This window comes from Nycticebus coucang, chromosome 10 (assembly GCF_027406575.1).
Source record: "Nycticebus coucang isolate mNycCou1 chromosome 10, mNycCou1.pri, whole genome shotgun sequence".
NCBI lineage: Eukaryota > Metazoa > Chordata > Mammalia > Primates > Lorisidae > Nycticebus > Nycticebus coucang.
The window spans coordinates 116,947,772-116,969,058 of record NC_069789.1 but is presented as its reverse complement, the minus strand read 5'-3'; the positions used below and the strand labels follow the sequence as shown (position 1 = coordinate 116,969,058).

The 21,287-nt window shown below is 45.2% G+C and overlaps 2 protein-coding genes across 4 annotated transcripts in view; both read right to left on the bottom strand.

Moving 5' to 3' along the window:
• Positions 1-4,245: 4,245 nt before the first annotated feature.
• CABP5 (calcium binding protein 5) lies at positions 4,246-15,283 on the bottom strand. Its single transcript, XM_053607450.1, has 6 exons — positions 15,217-15,283; positions 13,363-13,393; positions 12,494-12,637; positions 11,446-11,555; positions 6,886-7,033; positions 4,246-4,355 (listed from the first exon to the last, which is right to left on the bottom strand). The coding sequence occupies exons 1-6, from the start codon at positions 15,277-15,279 to the stop codon at positions 4,330-4,332; spliced, it is 522 nt and encodes a 173-aa protein (XP_053463425.1). The 5' UTR covers positions 15,280-15,283; the 3' UTR covers positions 4,246-4,329.
• A 3,277-nt stretch (positions 15,284-18,560) lies between these two features.
• The window catches only part of LIG1 (DNA ligase 1), a 42,797-nt gene continuing 40,070 nt past the window's right edge, over positions 18,561-21,287 (bottom strand). For all 3 annotated transcript variants that reach the window (XM_053605924.1, XM_053605925.1, XM_053605923.1), the window contains exons 26-28: positions 20,521-20,664; positions 18,953-19,045; positions 18,561-18,813 (exon numbers count right to left, since the gene is read on the bottom strand). In XM_053605924.1, the coding sequence (XP_053461899.1) occupies positions 18,730-18,813; positions 18,953-19,045; positions 20,521-20,664 (321 nt within the window). In that variant the 3' untranslated portion in view covers positions 18,561-18,729. The remainder of the gene's footprint in view (positions 18,814-18,952; positions 19,046-20,520; positions 20,665-21,287) is intronic.

Genomic DNA, 21,287 nt, shown 5'->3' with positions numbered 1-21,287 from the left:
CATCCCCTTGCAAGTACTTCTCCCACCAGAACTATCACCACAGACGTGAGGTCAAGGGGCTCTTTGTTCATTGATCTATCTGCCCCCACGAGCCAGGTGGGGCAGAGGGTGTGTGACTGCTCTTGGCTTAGCTGCTCCCACTAGTTGCAAAATCTGAAAACATCAGAACAAAGTCACTTTCTTATTACATCCTATTCTGAGCCAATACATACTATTACTTGAACTCTGGTCTTTGCTTCTATTTTCAGGGAGAGGAGAAACATCTTCAGAGCATGACTGCCATATTGAGGCTGGAACATGCTTCGTCTTTTTTGTCGCGTCTTTCAAGCTTAAACAATCACCTTTAGAATCCTGTCTCTCATCTCCTTTAATCACCTGTGAAGAACAGAAGGAAAACGTGACATAAGCACCAATAAAGGAATCCTAAATTAATCCTGGGGGCTTCCTAGAATAAGAGGGGTGGTGAATGTGCAAGGCAGGAAAAGTTGGAGGCTGGGCTGTTGAGTCTCATGGTGGGAAGATCAGACTTTCAGCCCAGGGACATTTAGGAATAATTGCAGCCTGCCATCTCTTTCTGGGAAATCACAGATTTAGATAGGATATTTGTAGGTAATTACTAGATTATTAATAAATAAGTTAGAAAGTAAACAGAGGGTGGAAAATTCACTGCCAAGAGTGCCACAACTATTCCTTCCCAGTGCCCATGGCAGACATCAATAATTGATTACAGAATCTATTTCCCTCTGAGCCCAGGGGCAGATTTTTGTTGTTGTTCTTCTCCCCTCCAACTTTCCTTTTCTTTGTTCTTTCTTTCTTTCTTTTCTTTCTTTCTTTCTTTTCTTTCTTTCTTTCTTTCTTTTCTTTCTTTCTTTCTTTCTTTTCTTTCTTTCTTTTCTTTCTTTCTTTCTTTCTTTCTTTCTTTCTTTCTTTCTTTCTTTCTTTCTTTCTTTCTTTCTTTCTTTCTTCCTTTCTTCCTTTCTTCCTTTCCTTCTTTCCTTCTTTCTTTCCTTCCTTCCTTCCTTCCTTCCTTCCTTCCTTCCTTCCTTCCTTCCTTCCTTCCTTCTTTCTTTCTTTCTTTTTTTTCACCCTAGGTAGAGGGCCGTGGCATCATAGCTCATAGCAATCTCAAACTCTTGGGCTTAAGTGACCCTCTTGCCTCAGCCTCCAAAGTAGCTGGGACTACAGGTGCCCACTGCAATGCCCAGCTATTTTTTTTGGAGACAGGGTGTTGCTCTGACTCAGGCTAGTCTTGAACTCCTGAGCTCAGGCAATCTACCTGCCTCAGCCTCCCACAGTGCCCTCCTTTCTTTTTCTGTCTTCTCTGACCCCTTCCTCTTCTTCTTCTAAATAAAACACTCAGGCAACTACCACCATTCTCTCACTACACTCAGACATCAGGGACGGATTTAGCTGTTCAACCTCCCTTATTACCAAGATGATTGCCAAATTAAAATGATGTTGTATGTACAAGTGAGAAGCCTGAAGATCTAATGGTTAATGCTTCAGCTCAAGAACAACCAAAAGATAAATCTTCACTCAACAACATATGGCAAAAACACAGCAAGCATTATTCTCCTGTCCCCAGACCCTTCACCTCCTCCCCCTATTCAAAGCCTTCCCTCACCTCATTTCCTGCCTCTGCCCCCTCACTTGATACATTCAATTCCCTGCTCTGGTGCATGGACACACCGAGCTGCCCCTGCCTCTGTGCGTTGTCATGTTGGGATTCTCTTCCTCCTGGTCTTCCCACAGCTCTCTTCCTCACACCCCCATGATACAGGTGGAGATGGCTCAAGCGATCCTCCTGCCTCAGCCTCCCAAGTAGCAGGGACTCCAGGTGCCCACTATAACACTCAGCTAATTTTTCTAGTTTTTCTAGAGATGGGGTCCTGAGCTCAAGCCATCCTCCACTTTGGCCTCCCAGAGTGGTAGGATTACAGGCATGAGCCACTGTGCCTGGCCCTTGATCTGAGCTTCTCTTATGTGATTTATTTTTTTTCTTTTCCCCACACATGGGAATGTAACCTCCAAGAAAGCAAAGACCTATTGCTGAGCTCTTTCCAGGACCTGGAATTATCCTGGGCTCATAGCATAAAGCTGTGCCGTGGGATACAGAATTGATAAATTGAGCTCAAGTGAGTGATTACATTAATAATTTATTTACAATACAATTTTACTCACTTGATAAAATAAAACAAAATCCAGTCCCTCAGTCTCACTCACCACATCTAATACTCAATAGCCACATGTGGCTGGTGGCTCCCATTAGGAGACAGAACAGGTCTAGAATATTCCCATCATTGCAGAAGGTCCTGTTGAGTTGCATGGCCCTGGAATATAGGTCCTTGAGGTCAAGAACCTTGTCGCTGCTCTATTTCCATCATCTGGAACAATGCCGAGCCCAGAGCAGGGACTCAACAGATATTTCCTGAGCAGGTGAGTAAATGAGTGGGTGGGTAGATGGAATAGAAGGAATGAGAAAGGAGGCCGAAGCTGCCTTTTAAAGAGTGAGCTGCATCATGTCACTCCTCTACTTAAAACCCTCTGATGTCCTTCCAGTGGACTCTTAAGAACATAGTTGCATGGTTTAATCCCCATCCACTCTGGACCCTTTGCCATCAATCCCTCTCAGGCCACCATGGTTTCCTTGCTATTCCTCTAACACGAGAGGTATGTTCATGTCCCAGGGCCTTTGCATTCACCCTACACTGTGTCTCAAATGCTCTTTCTCCAGATTGTGCTCAATGAACTTCCTAATGTCCCTACACAGGATGGCAGCCCCTCCTCACATGGGACTCCCTAAACTCTGTCTCAGCTTCATTTTCTCTGTAACTCTCATCACCTCTTAACAGGCTCACTTTGTTCATAAAGTTCCATGTCTTTTTCCTCCCATTAGACTGTGAACTCCTGGGGTATGGGGATTTTGTCTATTTTATGTGTCGCTATAGCCCCATGCTTGGAAGAGTACCTTGTACACAGCAAGCACTTAATACATTGCTGTCAAAGATATAGAGCCGCAGCATACTGGTGTGCCACGAAAGGATCTTAGGTGGGCTGCAAAAACTTTTAAAGATCATTAATTTAATTATTTTTTAAAGAACTTCAAAGCACAGTAAGTATATTCTTTTTTTACTTTTTTTTATTAATGTAATTTAAGTGTACCGTGGAAGTTTAACTATAGGTTCAAGTGTGCCATAAGATTTTTTCTTAAAAAGGTTGAAAAAAACATTGATATAGAGGATAGAAGAAAGGAATAACAGAAGAGGAGGAAGAGGGAAGATATGAAGAGTTGAGGTATAAAAATAAAATGGTCTCAGGACAGTGAAGAGCAGACAAAGGGAGCTGTCAAAGGTAGGAGGTCAGGAAATTACACTATCCTGGTTCCACTCTGTCTTCATGTTTACTTTACACTTGGTCTTAGCCAAAAGGCCAAGAAGTGATCTTCATTTTTCTTTTATAAAACAACACTATTGATCCAGGCAACCCATTTTATACCTTCCCTTTATGGATTTCAAAGCAAGAAAAAAACTTGGAAGAAGGTGTGAAATTCTTTATTTTCATCTTTGCATTGCTGATGTGTCCTGCTTTCAGTGAGGGTGAAGGGGAGTCTGTTTTTTCTGTGTCACAGCACAGGCAGAGGTCAGGAGGTGAGGGAGGAAACGAGACTTCTCGGCTAACAGACAGGCCCTCTCTGAGCAGCCCAGGGGGACTTTTCTCAGCAACCTGGCTGAGCTGGGGATTTGGGGGATCCTGTCATCTCTCTTTGCATGATGACATTTTGCAGGGGATTAATTCCCCAGGGATCAGCTTGCCCTAAACCTCGATGATCCAGATTTGTGATTTAATTTAGTCCCCCTGAGTCTCTGACATAGGAGAGGGATGAGTCAGAAAGGCCAGAGAGAGTAAAAAACCAGGTTGTGCTTGCAAGAAGTCAGGGAAAGGAGCGGGAAGCTCACTTGCTCATTTGGAATGCCTCTCGAAAGAACCATCTGTCTCCCTCTTGCCAAGAGATGGAAACTGATGGGAGTTGAAGCAGGAAGGGAAAGGATGAACCATGAGCTGCACTTTATAACAACCTGACAGGAGAAAAACTATTTTATTTTAACCCCAGGGGAAGCTGGGGAAGAGATTCTGGTGGGACACAAGGACCTAGGACTATGTGGATCCCGGCAGAACTACTGCCTTCAGGGTAACCTCAACCCACATTGTGGACTGTCACCTCCCCCTTCTCCTTCCCTCCTTCCAGGGGCTGTAGGGACTTGGTCCTTCTCAAGGGCTTGATCCACATTGAGGAGGTGGACAGTGGTGTCTGGGCTTTCTGGAACCTCCTCAACGGGACATCATCTTCACAAACTCTGCAAAGAAAAACCCACTGTGAGGCACGTCTTTGCAAAAGCTCCAGATTTTTTTTTTTTATTTTGAGCCCTTCCCATGTGCCAGGCACCCCTTGTGTTTAACCTCTCTGTGCCTTTATTTCTTCCTCTATAAAATGAGAATCACAAGATAGTTATCACTTTATATTGTTGCTAAAGTGGTTAAATAACACAGTGCTCACACAACAGATTAAGTAGTCAATAAATAGTAATTATTTGCATCCTCGTTTTTTTTTTTTAAATTGAGACCGAGTCTCCCTCTGTGCTCTGGGTAGAGTGCCATGGAGTCATAGTTCACAGAAACCTCAAACTCTCAGGCACAAGTGATCCTCCTGCCTCAGCCTCCCCTGTAGCTGGGACTACAGGCACTTACCACAATACCCAGCTAGTTTTTCTATATTTTTAGTAGAGACAGGATCTCACTCTTGCCCAGGCTGGTCTTATGCTCATGAGCTCAGGCAATCCACCCACCTCAGCCTCCCAGAGTGCTGAGATTACAGGTGTGAGCCACTATACCCGGCCAGTAATTGTTAGTGTCTTATTTCATCTTTCCAACCATCCCAAGGGATAAGTGCCATCAAACAGATAAGGAAACTGAGGCCAGCCAGGGTGACCAACATGCCTGAAGTCATATAGATGGTGAGTGGTTATCCTGAAAGGAACACAGGTTGTACCTCACCTTGCTATGACTGGGTGGCAGAGGAATTTGCTATCCCACCCAGGTCTTGGAGAGAGGTGCGTCCCGTCCTCCCCTTGCCTATAGTTGGCCTGAGACTCTGTCTCCAATCCCCACCCCAACCTCATCCAGATTTTATTTGATGTCCTCTATGCACCTGAGCCTGGCTAGATCCAGCAGGTGTCTCTCCAACACACATCTACTAAGTTTCCATATTGAGACACGGAGTGGATAAGGTTTAGGAAAGACACCTCCTCCGCCCTCCAGAATGGAGGTAAATACAGCCCAATACAGCAAGGCCTGCCATGATGAAAACTCCCACGAACAGACCCAGAAAAACTTCTGCAAGATTTCACCTCTGCAAGTAATGCACAATACACCCAGCTAAAGAGGAAGGGATACTTCCTAGCAAAGGCGGCCTTGGCATGAGTTCCTGAGGGATGAATAAGACCAAAAGGTGTGGTAAGTGGACAGAACATCAGGTGCAAAGGAACAGAAGTTGGAGAACCAGAGCAGACCAAGTTTGCACTGGAGCATGAAAAGTCAGAGAACCGGCGTGGATATCAGACTCTAGGTAGAAGATAGATGCTGGGATCTTTGAGCCAGAGGCTGTCACAATTAGAACCTGATGCTTCCCACAAAACGACCCCCACCTCCCATCCGCAGAGAACTTCAGTCTCTTTCATTTAGTCAATTATTCAACATGCATGTGTTGAACTCTGTACTAGGAACTGGGGGTATGGTGATGAAAGATTTAGTCCTCAGCCTCAGAAGGAAATAGGTAATACATTCTACGCTATGGAGAGGTCACTGGTCAGTATGACAGCAGAGGACACCACAGGGTGCTGTCCGGGGGAACAGGAGACAGACACTGAGCCCAGTAAGAAAGGAAGGGGCCCCTTCCGGGAACATAACTAGGAGTTAGCCCCAGGGGAAAGCAGGAAGGATGCTCCAGACAGTGTGATGGCATGAGCAGGGACAGGGAAGGATAATCCCAAAATTGTGGCACTCAGTGCATAATTTCTCTTAGTTTTCTCTAAGACTTTGGGAGAAAGGTATCAGCATCAACCCTATTTATTTATTTATTTATTTATTTATTTATTTATTTTTGGAGACAGGGTCTTACTCTGTCACCGTGGGTAGAATGCCATGGCATCATCGTAGTTCACAGCAACTTGAAACTACTGGGTTCAAGCGATCCCCCTTGCCTCCACCTCCTGAGTATCTGGGATTATAGGCACTCACCACCCTACCTGGCTAGTTTTTCTATTTTTCAATAGAGATGGGGTTTCCCTCTTGCTCAGGCTGGTCTCAAACTCCTCAGCTCAAGGGATCCTCCCACCTCGACCTCCCAGAATGCTAGGGTTTTAGGCGGGAGCCACCATGCCTGGCCATCAACCCCATTTTGCAGATGGGAAAACTGACACCCAAGAGAGCAAGTGAACAGAATGAGGCTGCATGCTGGGTGAGAGATGACCCTGAATTTGAAGCCCATGAAACTGACCTCAGAGTCCCAGCCACTAGCCAGTCCACTATCCTCAAGGCACATGTTGCTCCCGAGAACTAGAACAGAATGGGTAAGGTGGAAGGGAGTTCTGAGCTCAGATTAGAAAGGGGCCTTAGGCAGAGCATTCCTCAGAGCCACCAGATGTGAGACACTCTGAGCTCTTTGAACCAGCCTGATCAGAAAGGGATGATGGAACAAATGCTTCCAATACCACCAGCCACCCCCATCCCAGCTCAAACTCAGAAGAGAGTGACACGTGGCCAACTCGGAAAATCCCACCAGGGAATTGCAAGTGGATTCCTGCAGCAACTGCCTCACTACAACGTCACCTTCAAAATCAACGGTGCCATCTCCATTAACATCAGCCTCTCGGACAACCTCAGAGATCTCCCTTGGGGTGAGCTGCTCTCCCAGGAGCCTCTGCATGGCCTGCTGCAACTCTGCCAGGGTGATCTCCCCGTCCCCGTTAGTGTCGAACTGAATAGGAGCAGAGGGGGGTTACATTAGCAACCACAACAACAAGAACAAGAATGATAGCTGAAGTTCACCCATCACTTACTGTGAGTCAAGAATTAACCTAAAGCACTCTGGGCACAATCACCTCTGAAAGATGGTTTTTAAAAAAGTTTGCATGTTTTTATTATTTAAAACTCAGTTTTGTGGAGGTACAACTGATATACAAAAAGGTGCACATAATTAATGTAGAAAATGTGATGAGTTTGGACATTGGCACACATTGTGAAACTATTATTACCACAATAAAGGTAATAAGCATGTCCATCACTCCCAATGTGCTTCTTTGTTATATCACGTTGCGTGTGTGTGTGTGTGTGTGTGTGTGTGTGTGTGTGTGTGTGTGTATTAAAAACACATAACAGGAGATCTAATCTCTTCTTTTCTTCTTCTTTTTTTTGAGATAGTCTCACTCTGTCACCCTGGGTAGAGTGCTGTGATGTCATATCTCACAGCAACCTCAAACTCCTAGGCTCAAGCATCCTCCTACCTCGGCCTCCCAAGTAGCTGGGACTATAGGCGACCACCACAACACTTGGCTATTTTTTCTATTTTTAGTAGAGATGGGGGTCTTGCTCTTGCTCAGGCTGGTCTTGAACTCAGGAGCTCAAGTGATCTGCCCACTTTGCCCTCCCAGAGTGACAGGATTATAGGCATGAGCCACCGCAACCAGCTGAGATCTGACCTCTTAACAACATTTTGTTGAATATAATCTAATTTTTTTAATTAGATATTAACATGCTACAGAATTTCTCTTATTTTAAAAGAATTTATTAACATTTTTTAATTGATGAAACATAATTGTATATATTTTGGGGATACAATGTGATGTTTTGACATGTAGGCAATGCGTGATGATTAAATCAAGCTAGTTAATATAGTCAGCTTCATTTGCTTATCATTTTCTGTGGTGGTATCTTTGATTTTGGTTTCTGTTTTGAAATATACTTTACTCTTGACTACAGTTGCCATCCTGGGAAATATATCTCGAAACTTACTCCTCCTGTCTAACCAAGATTTTGTACCTTTTAACCTACAACTCCCTGCTTTCCCCCGGGCTGCTGGTAACCACCATTCTATTCTTTATTTCTAGGACTTAGTCTTTTATTGAGAGTCTTCATATAAGTGAGCCCATTCTACTCTTTACTTCTAGGCGTTAGACTTTTACTGAGATTCTGCAGACAAGTGAGATCCACGGTATTTGTCTTCCTGTAGCATGACATCCTCCAAGTTCATACACATTGTGGTAAATGACAGAACTTCCTTCTTTTAAGAAGCCGAATAACATGCATTTATACACCACATTTTCTTCATTCATTTATCTGTTGATGGGCACTCAGGTTGTTTCCTTATTACGGCTGTTGTGAACAATGCTGCACTGAACAGGGACTATATCCCCAGAAATGGTATTGCTGGGTCACTCCATAGTTCTATTCTTAGTTTTTTGGTTTTGGGGGTGGGGAGTTGAGACAGAATCTTACTCTGTCACCTTGGGTAGGGTGCTGTGGCGTCATAACTCACAGAACCTCCAACTCTTGGGCTCAAGCCATCCTCCTGCCTCAGCCTCCAAGTAGCTGGGACTGTAGGCAAGTGTCCATCACCACAACTGGCTAGTTTTTCTATTTTTTAGTAGAGACGAGGTCTTGCTCTTGCTCAGGCTGGTCTTGGACTCCTAAGCCCAAACAATCTATCCCTTCCTGGCGTCCCGGAGTGCTAGGATTATAGGTGTGAGCCACCGTGCCCAGCTTTTAGTTTTTTAAGGAATCTCCATACTATTTCTATAATGACTGTTCTAATTTACGTCCCATCAGCAGGACTCCCCTTTCCTCCATGTGGCTCACCAGCCCTTTTGTCTTTTTGGCAACAGCCATCCTGACAGGTGTGAGGTGATAGCTCACTGTGGTTTTCATTTGCATTTTCCAAATGACTAGTGATGCTGAGAATTTTTTCACAAGCCCATCTGCCGTGTCTACATCTTCTTTTGAGAAATGTATGTTTAGGTCCAATTTTTAAATCTGGTTATTTGTCTTTGTGTGGTATTGTTATTTATAGGCATGATGCCACACACCATATTTTTAGAGCCTGTTCATCTTACAAAACTGAAACTTCATGCCCATGGGACAGCATCTCCTCCTTTCCTCCCCCCACCTCTTGGCCCTGGCAGCCACCCTTCTGCTCTTTGCTTCTGTGAATTTGATTATTTTCAATACCTCATATAAATAGAATCATGAATAGATTGCAATACCTTCTGTGTGGTAAATACACACAGTGGAATATTAGCCTCACAGAAGGAAATCATGCCCTGTGTGATGACATGGATGAGCCTGGAGGGACATTACACTGAGTGAAATTAACCAGATACAGAAAACAGGAATTTTTAAGTGTCTCGTTCACTGCTGCATGCTCAGTCCCAAGAACAGTGCTTTCCACGTGAGTATTATGGACAAATATTTGTTGGGCCATATTGATAAATATTTGTCAAATTAATGAATTACCCAAACCTTTGCCCTGCACACCCTTAATTAATCTACCAGAAAATCTAGTACATTCAGCTTCCAAAACATATTGGAAGCCAACTATCCTCCTCTCAATCTGCTAACCGGCTCAAGTCCTAATCCTCTCTTGCCTGGATTATGATGACAGCCTCCTAATTGATCTTCTGACGCCCATCGTGGTCCTACTGTGGTCTGTTCTCTACACCTCAGGGTTTCATTTAAAACATGTCAGATCTTGTCACTCCCCTGCTTAAAATCCCCTGGTGGCTTCCTTTCCCACTTGGAACAGAAATCTGACCCAGTTGTACAAAGAACAAGCTCCTACAGGATTGGGCCCTGCCTTGGGCAATGTGAAGACCTTGTCTGTTTCACATTAGTGTCTCAGCCTCCCCTATTCCCACCCGCTCCCTCTTCCTCAAACAGGCCTTCCTGCCCTAGAGGATTTCTAAGCTTGTAACTCCCTAGTCAAGAATACCATTCTCCTAGAGCAGGGCTGTCTAAAAGAAAGACAATGGGAGCCTCAGGGGTCATTTAAAATTTCTAGTAGTCACATTAAGGAAAAAATAGTTTAAAAGGAACAAGTGAAATTAGTTTTTAATCATCTATTTGATTTAGCCCAATAAACCCAAACTATTATCATTTCACCATGTAATCAAGCTAAAAATTGTTAGTGAGCTTTGTTACATTCTTTGAGTGCACACCAAATTTCATAAGACAAGATCATAGCATGCTAAGTTCTTAGTATGTGCTTAGCATGCTTAGTTAACACGCATAGCATAAAGGTTTACTTAAGTACACAAGTATACTTACACTAATTATCCTAAATCTTAATCCAGTGTGTATTTTATACTTACTAAGTTCTCAGTTCTCAGTTCAGACACTTTTTTTCTTATCAGAAATACTTGATCTGGCCAGGCATGGTGGCTCACACCTGTAATCCTAGGACTCTGAGAGCTGAGGTGAGTGGATTGCCTGAGCTCAGGAGTTCGAGACAGGCCTGAGCAAGAGTGAGACGCTGTCTCTAAAAAACTAAAAACTAGCCAGGCATTGTGGCAGGCACCTATAGTCCAAGCTACTCAGAAGGCTGAGGCAAGAGAATCCCTTGAGCCCAGGAGTTTGAGTTTGCTGTGAGCTATGACATCACAGCACTCTACCAGTGGTGACAAAATAAGGCTCTGTCTCAAAAAAATAAAAAAGAAATACTTGATTTTTGCCTACAGTTTATAGTTGAAAAAGTAGATTCACCTACACTTGTTACTCCAGCTGAAAGTGTTTCAATAATTGAATCAAGTGTTTGTTCTTAAATTTGAATAAATTATGTTTAAATACTTGGGCTTAATTAAACTGGATACAAATGGAAATAAGATAAATAATTTAATTGAAATCAATTGACATTAAATCAATAAAAAATTTAGTTTCCATTTCAAAGGCCCAATTGCCATATGTGGTAATGGCTACTATTCTTTGGACAGAACATTTGTGTGGCCACAGGAAGTTCTATTGTCTGGGGAAGCTGTGTGGATCTTTAGCTGAAGCTGGGAGAGAAGATCACACAGCCAGCAGGTGGAGCTCCTGGGATTTTGTTATTTTTAGTTTTTAGATTAATATGAGAATACTAATGTGGATTATGGATGAGATTTGTCATCTTCATGAGCATTAGTTTCCTCACCTGTATAATTGAGATAAATGACTCCTTACTCCTAATGTTTTTTGGTAAGATATGTAGAGCTCTTGATCCATTGCAAGTGTTTGGAATGTGTTATTTTTCTTCCCTAGCAATCTCAACATGGGTAGAACAAAAGTGGTTTTGATGGGTTCTGTCCATGGTAATGACTAATTAAAGACCTCTGAGATCTCCTTCAATTACCACTCTCAACTCACCTCCTTGAAGGCATCTCGCATCTCCTGGACACCAATCATCCCTGCTGTTTCTGCAAGCAATTTTGGGGTCATCAGCTCCACAAAGTCCTCAAAGTCCACACGGCCACCCACTGAGAACAGAGAGTGAGGATTAGTGAGATTCCATCCGCCCTGGCCCACCATCCTTCAAGTTAGTTCAAGAAATAGATCAGCTTCCATCTCCCTGCCTGTTAAGAGCCTTCTTTGACCCCCTCCTTCCACTCAGCCAGCTCAAGCCCTCACATACATGAACTTGAATGAACGGGGTGCGGCAAGGTGGAAATAACTATCTGTGTGACCTTCAGCAAATCTCTTAATGGATTAATGGGTTATGTTCCCTCATCTTGGACCTGTAGAAGAAGGTGTATGAATCAAAGAGCATATTAACATGATGATGTTAATATCATCAAGGCCTTGAATTCAGCCTTATTTACTCAGTTGCATGCCCAGGAGCAAACATAATAGCAATTTTACTCCAGCCTTGATCTCAAAAATCAGCTCTGGCCTCCACCTAAAAATCCATCTGTTTCACAGCACTATTCACTAACATCAGGTCCAACTCCAGGTTGGTTTCCAACATCCAGTCCAGCTCCAATCTTGGGCTCCACTGAAGAAGCTTAGTGCTGCTAATATAATAATCTGCATTTGGCAAGAATGCACCGGCTACACTTTTACCTGCATTAGCATCTTTGCTCCTTTCTTTCCACAATCCTATGAGATAAGGAGTAATAGCATCTTCACTCAACAATTGAGGAAACTAAAACACAAGAAGAAGGGATAACTCCACTTTTCAAAATGACCACAATTACTAAGTAATACTACGGAGGCTTGAACACAGACCTATCTCAGAAAGCTTTTAAGCAGTTCAAATGCTGGCTCCCTGAGTATAGTCTGAACCCTTTTCTTCCAGACTGCTGGTTGGTCTTAGTCTCCTCTCTATTCCCAACTCCACTCTCAATTCATATATGTTCCCTAATTTCACCCTGAGCCCTCCCCAAATGCAGCCATTCCTCCCATCCCCTGGCCTCACAGTTCATGCGGATTTGCTGGCTCAGTTCAGTCAGTTCCATCTCTGTGGGCATGTAACCCATCGTCCTCATGAGATTCCCCAAATCCTTACAAGAGATGAACCCATCTCGGTCCTTGTCAAACTCAAGAAATGCTTCCCGGAGCTCTGAAAGTTAAGAAAGAAGAACTTTGGGAGAACTTGAAACAGTCCATAAGGAAGAGTGGCAACCCTTGAAACTGCCAGTCAGGCTCCAACTAGAGACTTCTTAAAGGAAAATACATCTTAAGAGAGCAGAGTGCTAAATCCTAACCACTAGACCACCAGGGAGTGCCCATCTTAAGAAAACATTTTAAAAAGGAGTGATGTGTGAAATGTGTTAGGGAGTGGCATGATGCCTGAGACCACTAAACAAGACTTTAGACCACTAAACAAAGTCCTTCAGATTCTTAGAAGAAGTTATACAGAACCTGCAAACTACCAAGAGAAAAAAACAAAAATTTCCTCTTTCTTTTTTTTGCCAGATAAGGCTAGAGTAGCAATAGCGTCATCACAGCTCACTGCAACCTCAAACTCTCAAACTTCTGGGCTTGAGTGATCCCCCTGGCTCAGCCTTCCCAGTAGGAGGACTTCAGAACAATTTTCAATTCATTCTAAAACTCATGCTTCACTCCTGAGTCTCTGAGACACTTGAGGATGGGGATGCCTTCTTAATGCTTTGGGAGCTACTTGGACTGCCATGAGAAAGACTTCCACAAAATTACAGTTAAGTAGGAAGAAAGAGGGATATAAAACTTTCATGTTAATGAATTTGTGTGGAAATATGCAAAGGGGGCTGAGGGTAGATTAGGTGGTGGAAGGCAGAGTGGGGCATTTACAGGAGAGGGTGTTACCTTCAATCTCATCTTGTCCTAGTGGTCTTTCCTGGAAAGGAACACAGGGGAGGGGGAATTTGGAGAGAGGTTCAGGAATCCAACACCCACTTACCTAAATGTCCCCTCCCCCTCGGCCTCTTCCCTCTTGTTTTTCTTCCCTTTCTTCCTCTCCTCCCTCCCTCTCCTCCTGCCCCTATCTCCTGACTCCCAAGCCACTGCTCTCACCTCCCCACTTCTTCCTACCCTCTCAGTCCCTTCTCCTATCCTTGACTCTTAACTCCCTCCTTCCACATTCCCCAGACAAGCACCCAGCACATTGTACCCAAACACCATGACTGCAATCGCCTCCTTTTCCACCAGATAAAGAAAGTGAGACTCACAATCCGAGTTCAGAGTGTCACCCCTGTGCCGGGCAGTTTCCGTAATTATTTTGTTTGAATCTCAGGCACTGCTCTGTGAGACTGATCCAACTATCATTCCCATCTTACACATGAGGACACTGATGATAAACAAAGAGGTTAAGGAACCTGCCCAAGGTCACACACTCATGAGTGGCAGATCCCTTCCCAAGAAAGGAAAAAATTAAAGTATATCCTTAAGGTCATGTGGCAAGTTGGGACCAGCGCTGGGATTTGAATTCAGGGCTCCTGACTCCCAGGTCAGAATTATTCCCCCAATACACCATTGCCTCTTTTTCCTCCTGCTTCCATCCTTCTCCCAAGAGTCAGAACCCCTTTGTATGGGACCAGTGTTTAATGGCCTTCAGGCAGGGTGATCAGTGCCAGCATGAACAATTCCTAACACCTTGGAGAATTTCCAATCATTGTTGCTCCACTGACTCCTACTCCTGGACACACCTGAAGGGTTGGGCTTGGGTTCATGGCCTGCCACCAGAAAATTCCACTGGCCGCTGGCCTCTTTCACCCCCTCAGCTCCCTCCTCAGCTCCCTCTGTCCTTCCTGAAATCCCCCCACTTTCCTCTGCTTTTTCTTTCATCCTTGCCTCCCTTCCTTCTTTTCCTTTCCTTCCCCCCCCCTTCTTTCCTCACTTCACTTCTACTTTCTTCTTTTTTTTAATTTTTGAGTCAGAGTCTTACTCTGTCACCCTGGGTAGAGTGCCATGGCATCATCATAGCTCACAGGAACCTCAAATTCTTAGGCTTGAGCAACCGTCTTGCTTCACCCTCCCAAGTAGCTGGAACTTCAGGTGCCCACCGGACTCCCAGCTAGTTTTTTCTATTTTTAGTAGATATGGCGTCTCTCTCTTGTTCAGGCTGGTCTCAAACTACTGTGCTCAAGCAATCTGCCCACCTCTGCCTCCTAGAGCACTGGGACTATGGGAGTGAGCCACTGCCTCGGCCTTCTTCTCTTTTCTTTTTTCTTTCTGCCTGACAACTACAAACATATGACCCTGCCACTTACTAATTGTGTAAGCTTAAGGTAAAGAATTCATGACTCTGAGCCTCAGTTTTCCTTACCTGTAAAAGGGGAATGAAAGCGTCATAGACCTCATGAGTTGTTCTGAGGTTTCAATGACATCAAGAATGCAATGCCATTTGCACAGGGCTTACCAAACCCCAGCTGTAGTTGTTAACACCGTCACCTCACTATGAGCCTCTAGAAAAGATGAGGATCTCAACAGTCATCCCAGTTTTTTATTTTACCCCTTCATCTCCTCTTTGCTCCCGACTTCTGATTTTATCCCCCTCACCACATACACACACCCAGGTATCTCGCAGCCTCACAAGGCCCCTGAAGGACCCCTGAAATTCTACCTTCTGGTTCCTGCTCTCTCTCTGTCCCCTAGGTTCCTACTGCCAGCTCCCCGCCTTGCCCACTGCCATCCTGCCGCGGTGCCTCCGCCCAGCCTCACCCGCTGCTTCTCAGCGATGCCTTTCCTCAGGAAAATGCAGGCGGGGCCCAAGGGGAACTGCATGGAGCTCCGGACACAGCTCAGCCGGCTCCAGTTTCCAGAAGGTCCCTTCTCCCTGCCCCAGGGGCGCAGTCTCCTCAGCGTCCCTAGCCTCCTCTTTCACCACCTCTTCCTGCCTCTCTGGGCCTCTCTCTCTGCCCTGTGTCTTCCAGCTGTGACAGCCGGGTCAGAAATCTCCACCAGGCTGGGCAGAGATCAGAGCCGCTCCTACCTTCCCATCTGGCTTGAGCAGGATGGGTGGGGAGAGCCGTCCTGGGCTCTGATACTCCTTTATCCCCAGAATGAAATGGGAAAGTACATTTTGAAATCGGGATTAGAGCAGAGGACATGCGCTCATTCAGTGTTCCAACAGGCATTTAGGGGGCTTACTGTAAGCCTGGACTTCAGGCAGTGAGACAGAGAGGACAGGGCCCTTGGCCGCAAGGAGCTTTCCCTAGCAAGTGAGGAATGTGTGCAGGAAGGGAGGAGGTCAGGAAGCAGGTGTGCAGTGCCTTCCCTCTGCTCATCCTTCTCTTCCATTCTTGAATAATTCAGGGGGAAGAGCAAAGTGGTGGTAGTAATGGGAGGGAATTATGGAGGGTGAGAATCATGGTGGTGTCAGAGCCCCAAGGGGTGGTGATGAGGGTATCCGGACTAGGGCGAGGCAGACGGGGCTGGGACCACATGGTGTGGCTAGTCAGGTGAGGGGACAGTGCCCCCAGAGGGGCAGCGTGGCCCAGAGTGATGGGGCCTGAAAGGTGGGGATGCACCCACGAGAGTGTAGGTTGGTGTGGAATGTGGGAACATGAGCTGGGGTGGGGGGCATCTGCATGCATTGTCCAGGGCAGGTGGGTCATGCAGGCCACACATGCATTTCTGGCATGGGCCCAAGTAGAGAGAAAAGGACATCCACTCATGGAGGCAGCATGGTAGGTGTTGAAGCCAGGTTAGGGTGGCTTCGCCACAGGGGTCAGATGGCAATGGAGAAGAGATTGGTTACGCATGGGGATTCCGCTAAGGGTGATGGGAGCCAAGTCTCCCACTGTTGGAAAGGGAGCTACTAAAATACAAAGAGGAAAAAGTAGAATGAGCCTGACTGGGCTGAAGCTGGAGGCATCGGAATGTGCACACAGATTTCACTTGCAGAAACATAAAATAAAAATACATGACTCTCAGTGTACAGGAATGTTTGTACATATATTCTCCAGCTCTCTCTACCAAGAGAACTGCAGAATTAGTGACACTCCAATATTAATGAGCACTTGTAGCATCTAGATCTTGACTTTGAAATACCATTCTCCACTAAAAGGAACCAAGGCTTTTAGGAGAAATGGCCGATTCCAAGTCTAGAGCAAGAAACAAACAATTATGAGCCTAAAATATCTTGTGCTTAAAGAGTTATGGGGACATGTTAAAAGAACACAAGCATCCACTTGAAGGCATCCATTGGCCATACTGGAGAATTTGAGAATTGAAATAAATGACAGTAACAAATTATACAGGACAGCACAAGGGACCAGGGGTCCATACACAAATGAATAAAAAGGGAAGTTGAAAGTTTGCTATTCCCCTAGCTTGTTCAAAGTACCTCCCTGAAAAATACTAATTTCAAAGGAAAGCGTCACTTTATAGTAGACAGACCTGTCAGATGCCATCTTAATCAAGTGATCAAAATCAGTATCATCAGTAATGTGACGAATTGAAATTATGCACACCTGGTAGGATGCAAAGAGAACACAGCATCACTTTCGTGATGTTCCTGAATCTAATGATGAGAAGACACCAGACAAGCTCAAATATAGGACTGGTTTACACATTAACTGGCCCATCAGCTTAAAAAATGTCATGATTGTGAAGGTTGAAGAAAGATTGAGGAACTGTTGGAGACTGGAGGAGACGAAGGAGACATGGCCAAATGCAACACAGAATTCTTTTGCTTGTACAAAGGTCTTTATTAGGACAGCTGGTGGTTTCCTGGCAACCTCTGGTGCCCATTGGCTGGTACATACATCACCCCAATCTCTGCCTACACCCACTCCTGCTCACTTCTTTCTTCTTGTGCACCTCTCTTTTCCTTCCTTTTCCTCTCCTTTCCTCCTGTGCAGAATGGAGCTCTGAGGACAAGGAGCAGTGGTCAGAAGACTAAGATTAGGATGCTGGCTCCACGGTTGAGGTACCACTCAGCAGATGAGTCCATTTCTTTGGGCCTCAAGCTCCCTCACCTGCAAATGGGGATAAACGCTCCTATCTCATGAAGTGACCACCATGCTGTTTTGGAAGCTCCCAGATAAAACTGGAATTCTAGGACCAGAGTGGTTAGCAGGAATGAAAGGGAGCTGGGTGTGAGTATTTATGGTGTGCCTTCAGTGGAATACTTAAAAAAATTTTTAATTGATATATATTAGTTATACCTATTTTAGGGTACACATGGTATTTTCATACCTACATACTATGTGTAGTAATCAAATCAGGGTAATTGGGGTATCTATTACCTCAGACATTTATTCTCTTCTAGCTCTACTGACACGTAGAATAAATTATTGTTAACTATAATTTCCCTACTGAACTAGTACATAGTAGGGTCCCTCAGGAAACTTGTTTATACTGACAGGCCCTTTGTGGCTCCTGTCTGACCTGTGTCCAGTTTATGCCTTACTGATCATGGGTCTTACACTGGGAGCCTGCCCCAGTGTTGTCCTCAGCGTCCTGGAGTAAGCCTGGCCTGAGACAGGCCCTTCAGATGGAGGGTGCAAGGTCAGTACACAACTACAGCCGGCTCCCCTGCCCACGGCAAACCATCTCTATGAACTAGGTAAGTTTTCTTGCTCATGGAACCATCTGCATTTGCGTAAGAGTTCCACACTTTCTCCTCCCCCTCCCTCTGGCTTCATCCCTTCTGTCACTGTCATCATAGCATAGTGGCAAAATCCAGTGAGTATCTTCTCTGTGCCAGACAATGCTTTAAATCTGTGGTTCTCAAAGGTGAGCAATTACCAGAACCACCTGGAGGGCCTGTTATAGCAGATTCCCCACCTCCACCCAGGGGTTCTGAGGCAGTGGGTTCTGTGGGGCCGAGAGTTTGCATTTCTCATGAGGTCCAGGGTGATGCTGTTTTAGCTGCTGGTCGGGGACCTCATCTGACCAACTCTGCTGCCAAATCTTTGATGACCATCCTGTCCCACAACCCCAGAAAGTTCTACTGGACAGTGCTGTATTCCTAGCCACACTGTTACATGCTGTGTAAAGTATGACTTTTTAGAGCTTTGTTCCCAGAGCCCAGCACAAACAATGTCACAGAGTGTTTGATAATTATTTATTGAAAGAAACGACCGGATGAATCCCAAACCACCCCGTTCACACACCCCTGACTCTCTAAAACCACAGATTGCAATACCAGATTTGCTGAAAAGCACAGGCAATATCCCTGGGTTCCCTCCACCTCTTGCCTTATGCCTCAGTCCCGAAGGCATGGGCTTAGTATATGTCTTCAAGGTTAGAGTCTGAGTCCTCGCCCAGTTGATTCTGAATCTGACTTTGCTTCCGGTACAAATAGGCCACCTGCAGGGAGAGGGTAGGACAGGATGGTCAGAGGCTCCGTGGATGCCCCCAGCTCTAGTGTTCCAGGCCAGAATCCACCTCTCGAAGAAGCTGGTCCGACCAAGCAGCTGGGTGGCCCATCTCCTTCCAAGGGCCTCACCTGGGTACTGGTGGTGGCCTCCTCTGGCTGCTTGTCTTCACGGACTCGAATAAACCGAGGGAAGCGAAGGGAGATGCCCTTCTCACTATCCACCTGTGGCGGGAGGGAAGGGATGGAAAGAAACCCTCTTGTGGTTCTACTGGCTACAGCAATTTCCTCTCTTTCTCCCTCCTTCAATGGAGCCTCAGTTTTGTGATCCATAAAATGGGGCTGAAAGTTGTTTTAAGGATTCAACAAATTGACAAAGTATTTGGAATTGTATTGGGTGCAAGGTAAGTGCTTAAAAAATGTCAGCTGCTACAGCTGTTATTTAATGTTGATTAGAGCCAAGAGGCAGAATACCAGAGTTGGAGCATGGGTTTAGAACCAGAATTTGGGGTTCAAATCCCAGCTCCCAACTCTCAGGAGCCACATGGCCCTAGGCCAGTTACCTAAGCTCTCTGAGGCTCAATTTCCTTACCCGTAAAACAGAGGTGATAGTATCACTAATATCTCAGGGTTCTGCGGGGATTAGATGAATATAGATAGTGCAATGTTAATTACTGTATGTGTACTATCTGTGAGACAGACTGTTATGGTCAATTACTTCACTTCTAAGAAATATAGTCAACATTGTCTTTTCTGATTCACCTGTGCAAGTTTCAACTTGCTTGGCTTATCGGTGTCACTGTGAGGGCTTCCATTAATTTCCATCTACACAGATTTTATATTTCTCAATTTCTATGTATCTCACAACTTTTGTAATGACCCATGTACAGTGGCTGCTTCATAGTAGGATACAGTGGGTCTCTAATATGCAGCATTTCAGTGAAAATTTAAAAAAAATAGATAAAAAATATGAGTTCTTCCTAAAAAAATGGAAATTTGCTTCTCATCAGAAAAATATGCTCGCTTTTGAAGGACAGGAAGAAATCACAAAGAAAGTATATTTCATATTTGAGATTCACTGTTCTTTTGAAGGAGAAAGTTAAGAGCTTCCCCAGCGTTGGCCATGGCTGCTGCTTTGCCCTGGTGTACAACAATGCTTCTGCCGGCATTGAGGACTGAATCACCGGGGAGGATTAGCCAGGGAATTAGAAAACTTGGTAGCATGAAAACTATGGCTGAAGGAGAAACAGCAGCGAAGCAAATGCTCACCAGGATGTGCACTAAGCTTTTACTTAAAAGGACCAAGTTTTTGAAAACAACTTTAGAGCTAAGGTAAGGTAATGATATTAATGGGAGCAATGTCACTGCTTTCTTTTCATTCCTGGGGAATTCTTATTTGAAAGAAAAAGAACTGGGTGGCGCCTGTGGCTCAAGGAGTAGGGCGCCGGTCCCATATGCTGCAGGTGGAGGGTTCAAACCCAGCCCCGGCCAAAAAAAAAAAAAAAAAAAAAAAGAAAACAAGTATGAAAGAAAAAGAACTTTTACCTCATTATCTGACACTCAAATAAAATGCAAACTGGTGCCCTTGGTCATTGCTCAGTAGGAGCAGACATGGACCCCAAGTGCCCTCCCTACTCTGCTCCCTGCATTTCCACCTAGAACCCCTTTATAGGGCCAAGGCCAGGTCCTCTGTGACTCACCAAGCCCCGGGCAGCGGGATAGATGGGGGAGAGGGAGAGATCTCCACACTTCACCTCCCACACGGTGCTGGGGTCCAGCCAGTGGTCGGGAGCCACGGCACCATCTATGCGCACGTAGGAGCGGGGTGTAGGCAGCACCAGGGTCTGCGGGACAGAGGAGAGAGGAGCACAGGGTCTTGAACCTCAAAGTCAAGGGCTGGGGAGGGTGAAAACAGGAGGAAAATAAGGGACAGAAATAGACAAAGAGACACAGACACTCCTTAAAGTAAAAAGCTGGGGAAGATGGGAGCAAAGAGAAATGGGAGATGGGGAGAAATGAATGACAGAGACCCTGGGAACCAAGATAGGACATTAAAGACAAAAAGAGGCAGAGGAAGGGACAGAGACCTGGAAAGAGAAGAGCACAGACCCAGAGAGAGGGAGACAGAGAACTAGAGTGGGGGAATAGAGAGAGAGAACCAAAGAATTGGAGAGAGAGAGAACCATGATCTAGAGATAATACAGAGGACAGAAACTCATACCCCAAAATTCCTATGACAAAGACAACACTCCCATTTACCAGAGGCTCACCAGCACTTTACCAGGATTAGCTCCTGGAATGTCTGCAACTGTGCCCAATGATTGCCCCAAGTGCAGCTAAGGCACTTGAGCTTGGGAAGTTGAAGCTTCTTGATCAGTGTCACTAGCCTGTAGCTGGCAGAGCTGGGACTTGAGCCTGGAAGTGCTGGGTTCCATAGCCAGCTGTACTGCCCAGTGCCCTCCCACCC

Coding starts and splice junctions, on each gene's coding strand:
- CABP5 (XM_053607450.1), bottom strand. CDS start 15,279: ATGCAGTTCCCCTTGGGCCCCGCCTGCATTTTCCTGAGGAAAGGCATC. Junction 11,556..12,493: donor CCAGCAAATCCGCATGAACT/GTGAGGCCAGGG, acceptor CTCTGTTCTCAG/TGGGTGGCCGTGTGGACTTT. Junction 7,034..11,445: donor TGCGAGATGCCTTCAAGGAG/GTGAGTTGAGAG, acceptor GCTCCTATTCAG/TTCGACACTAACGGGGACGG.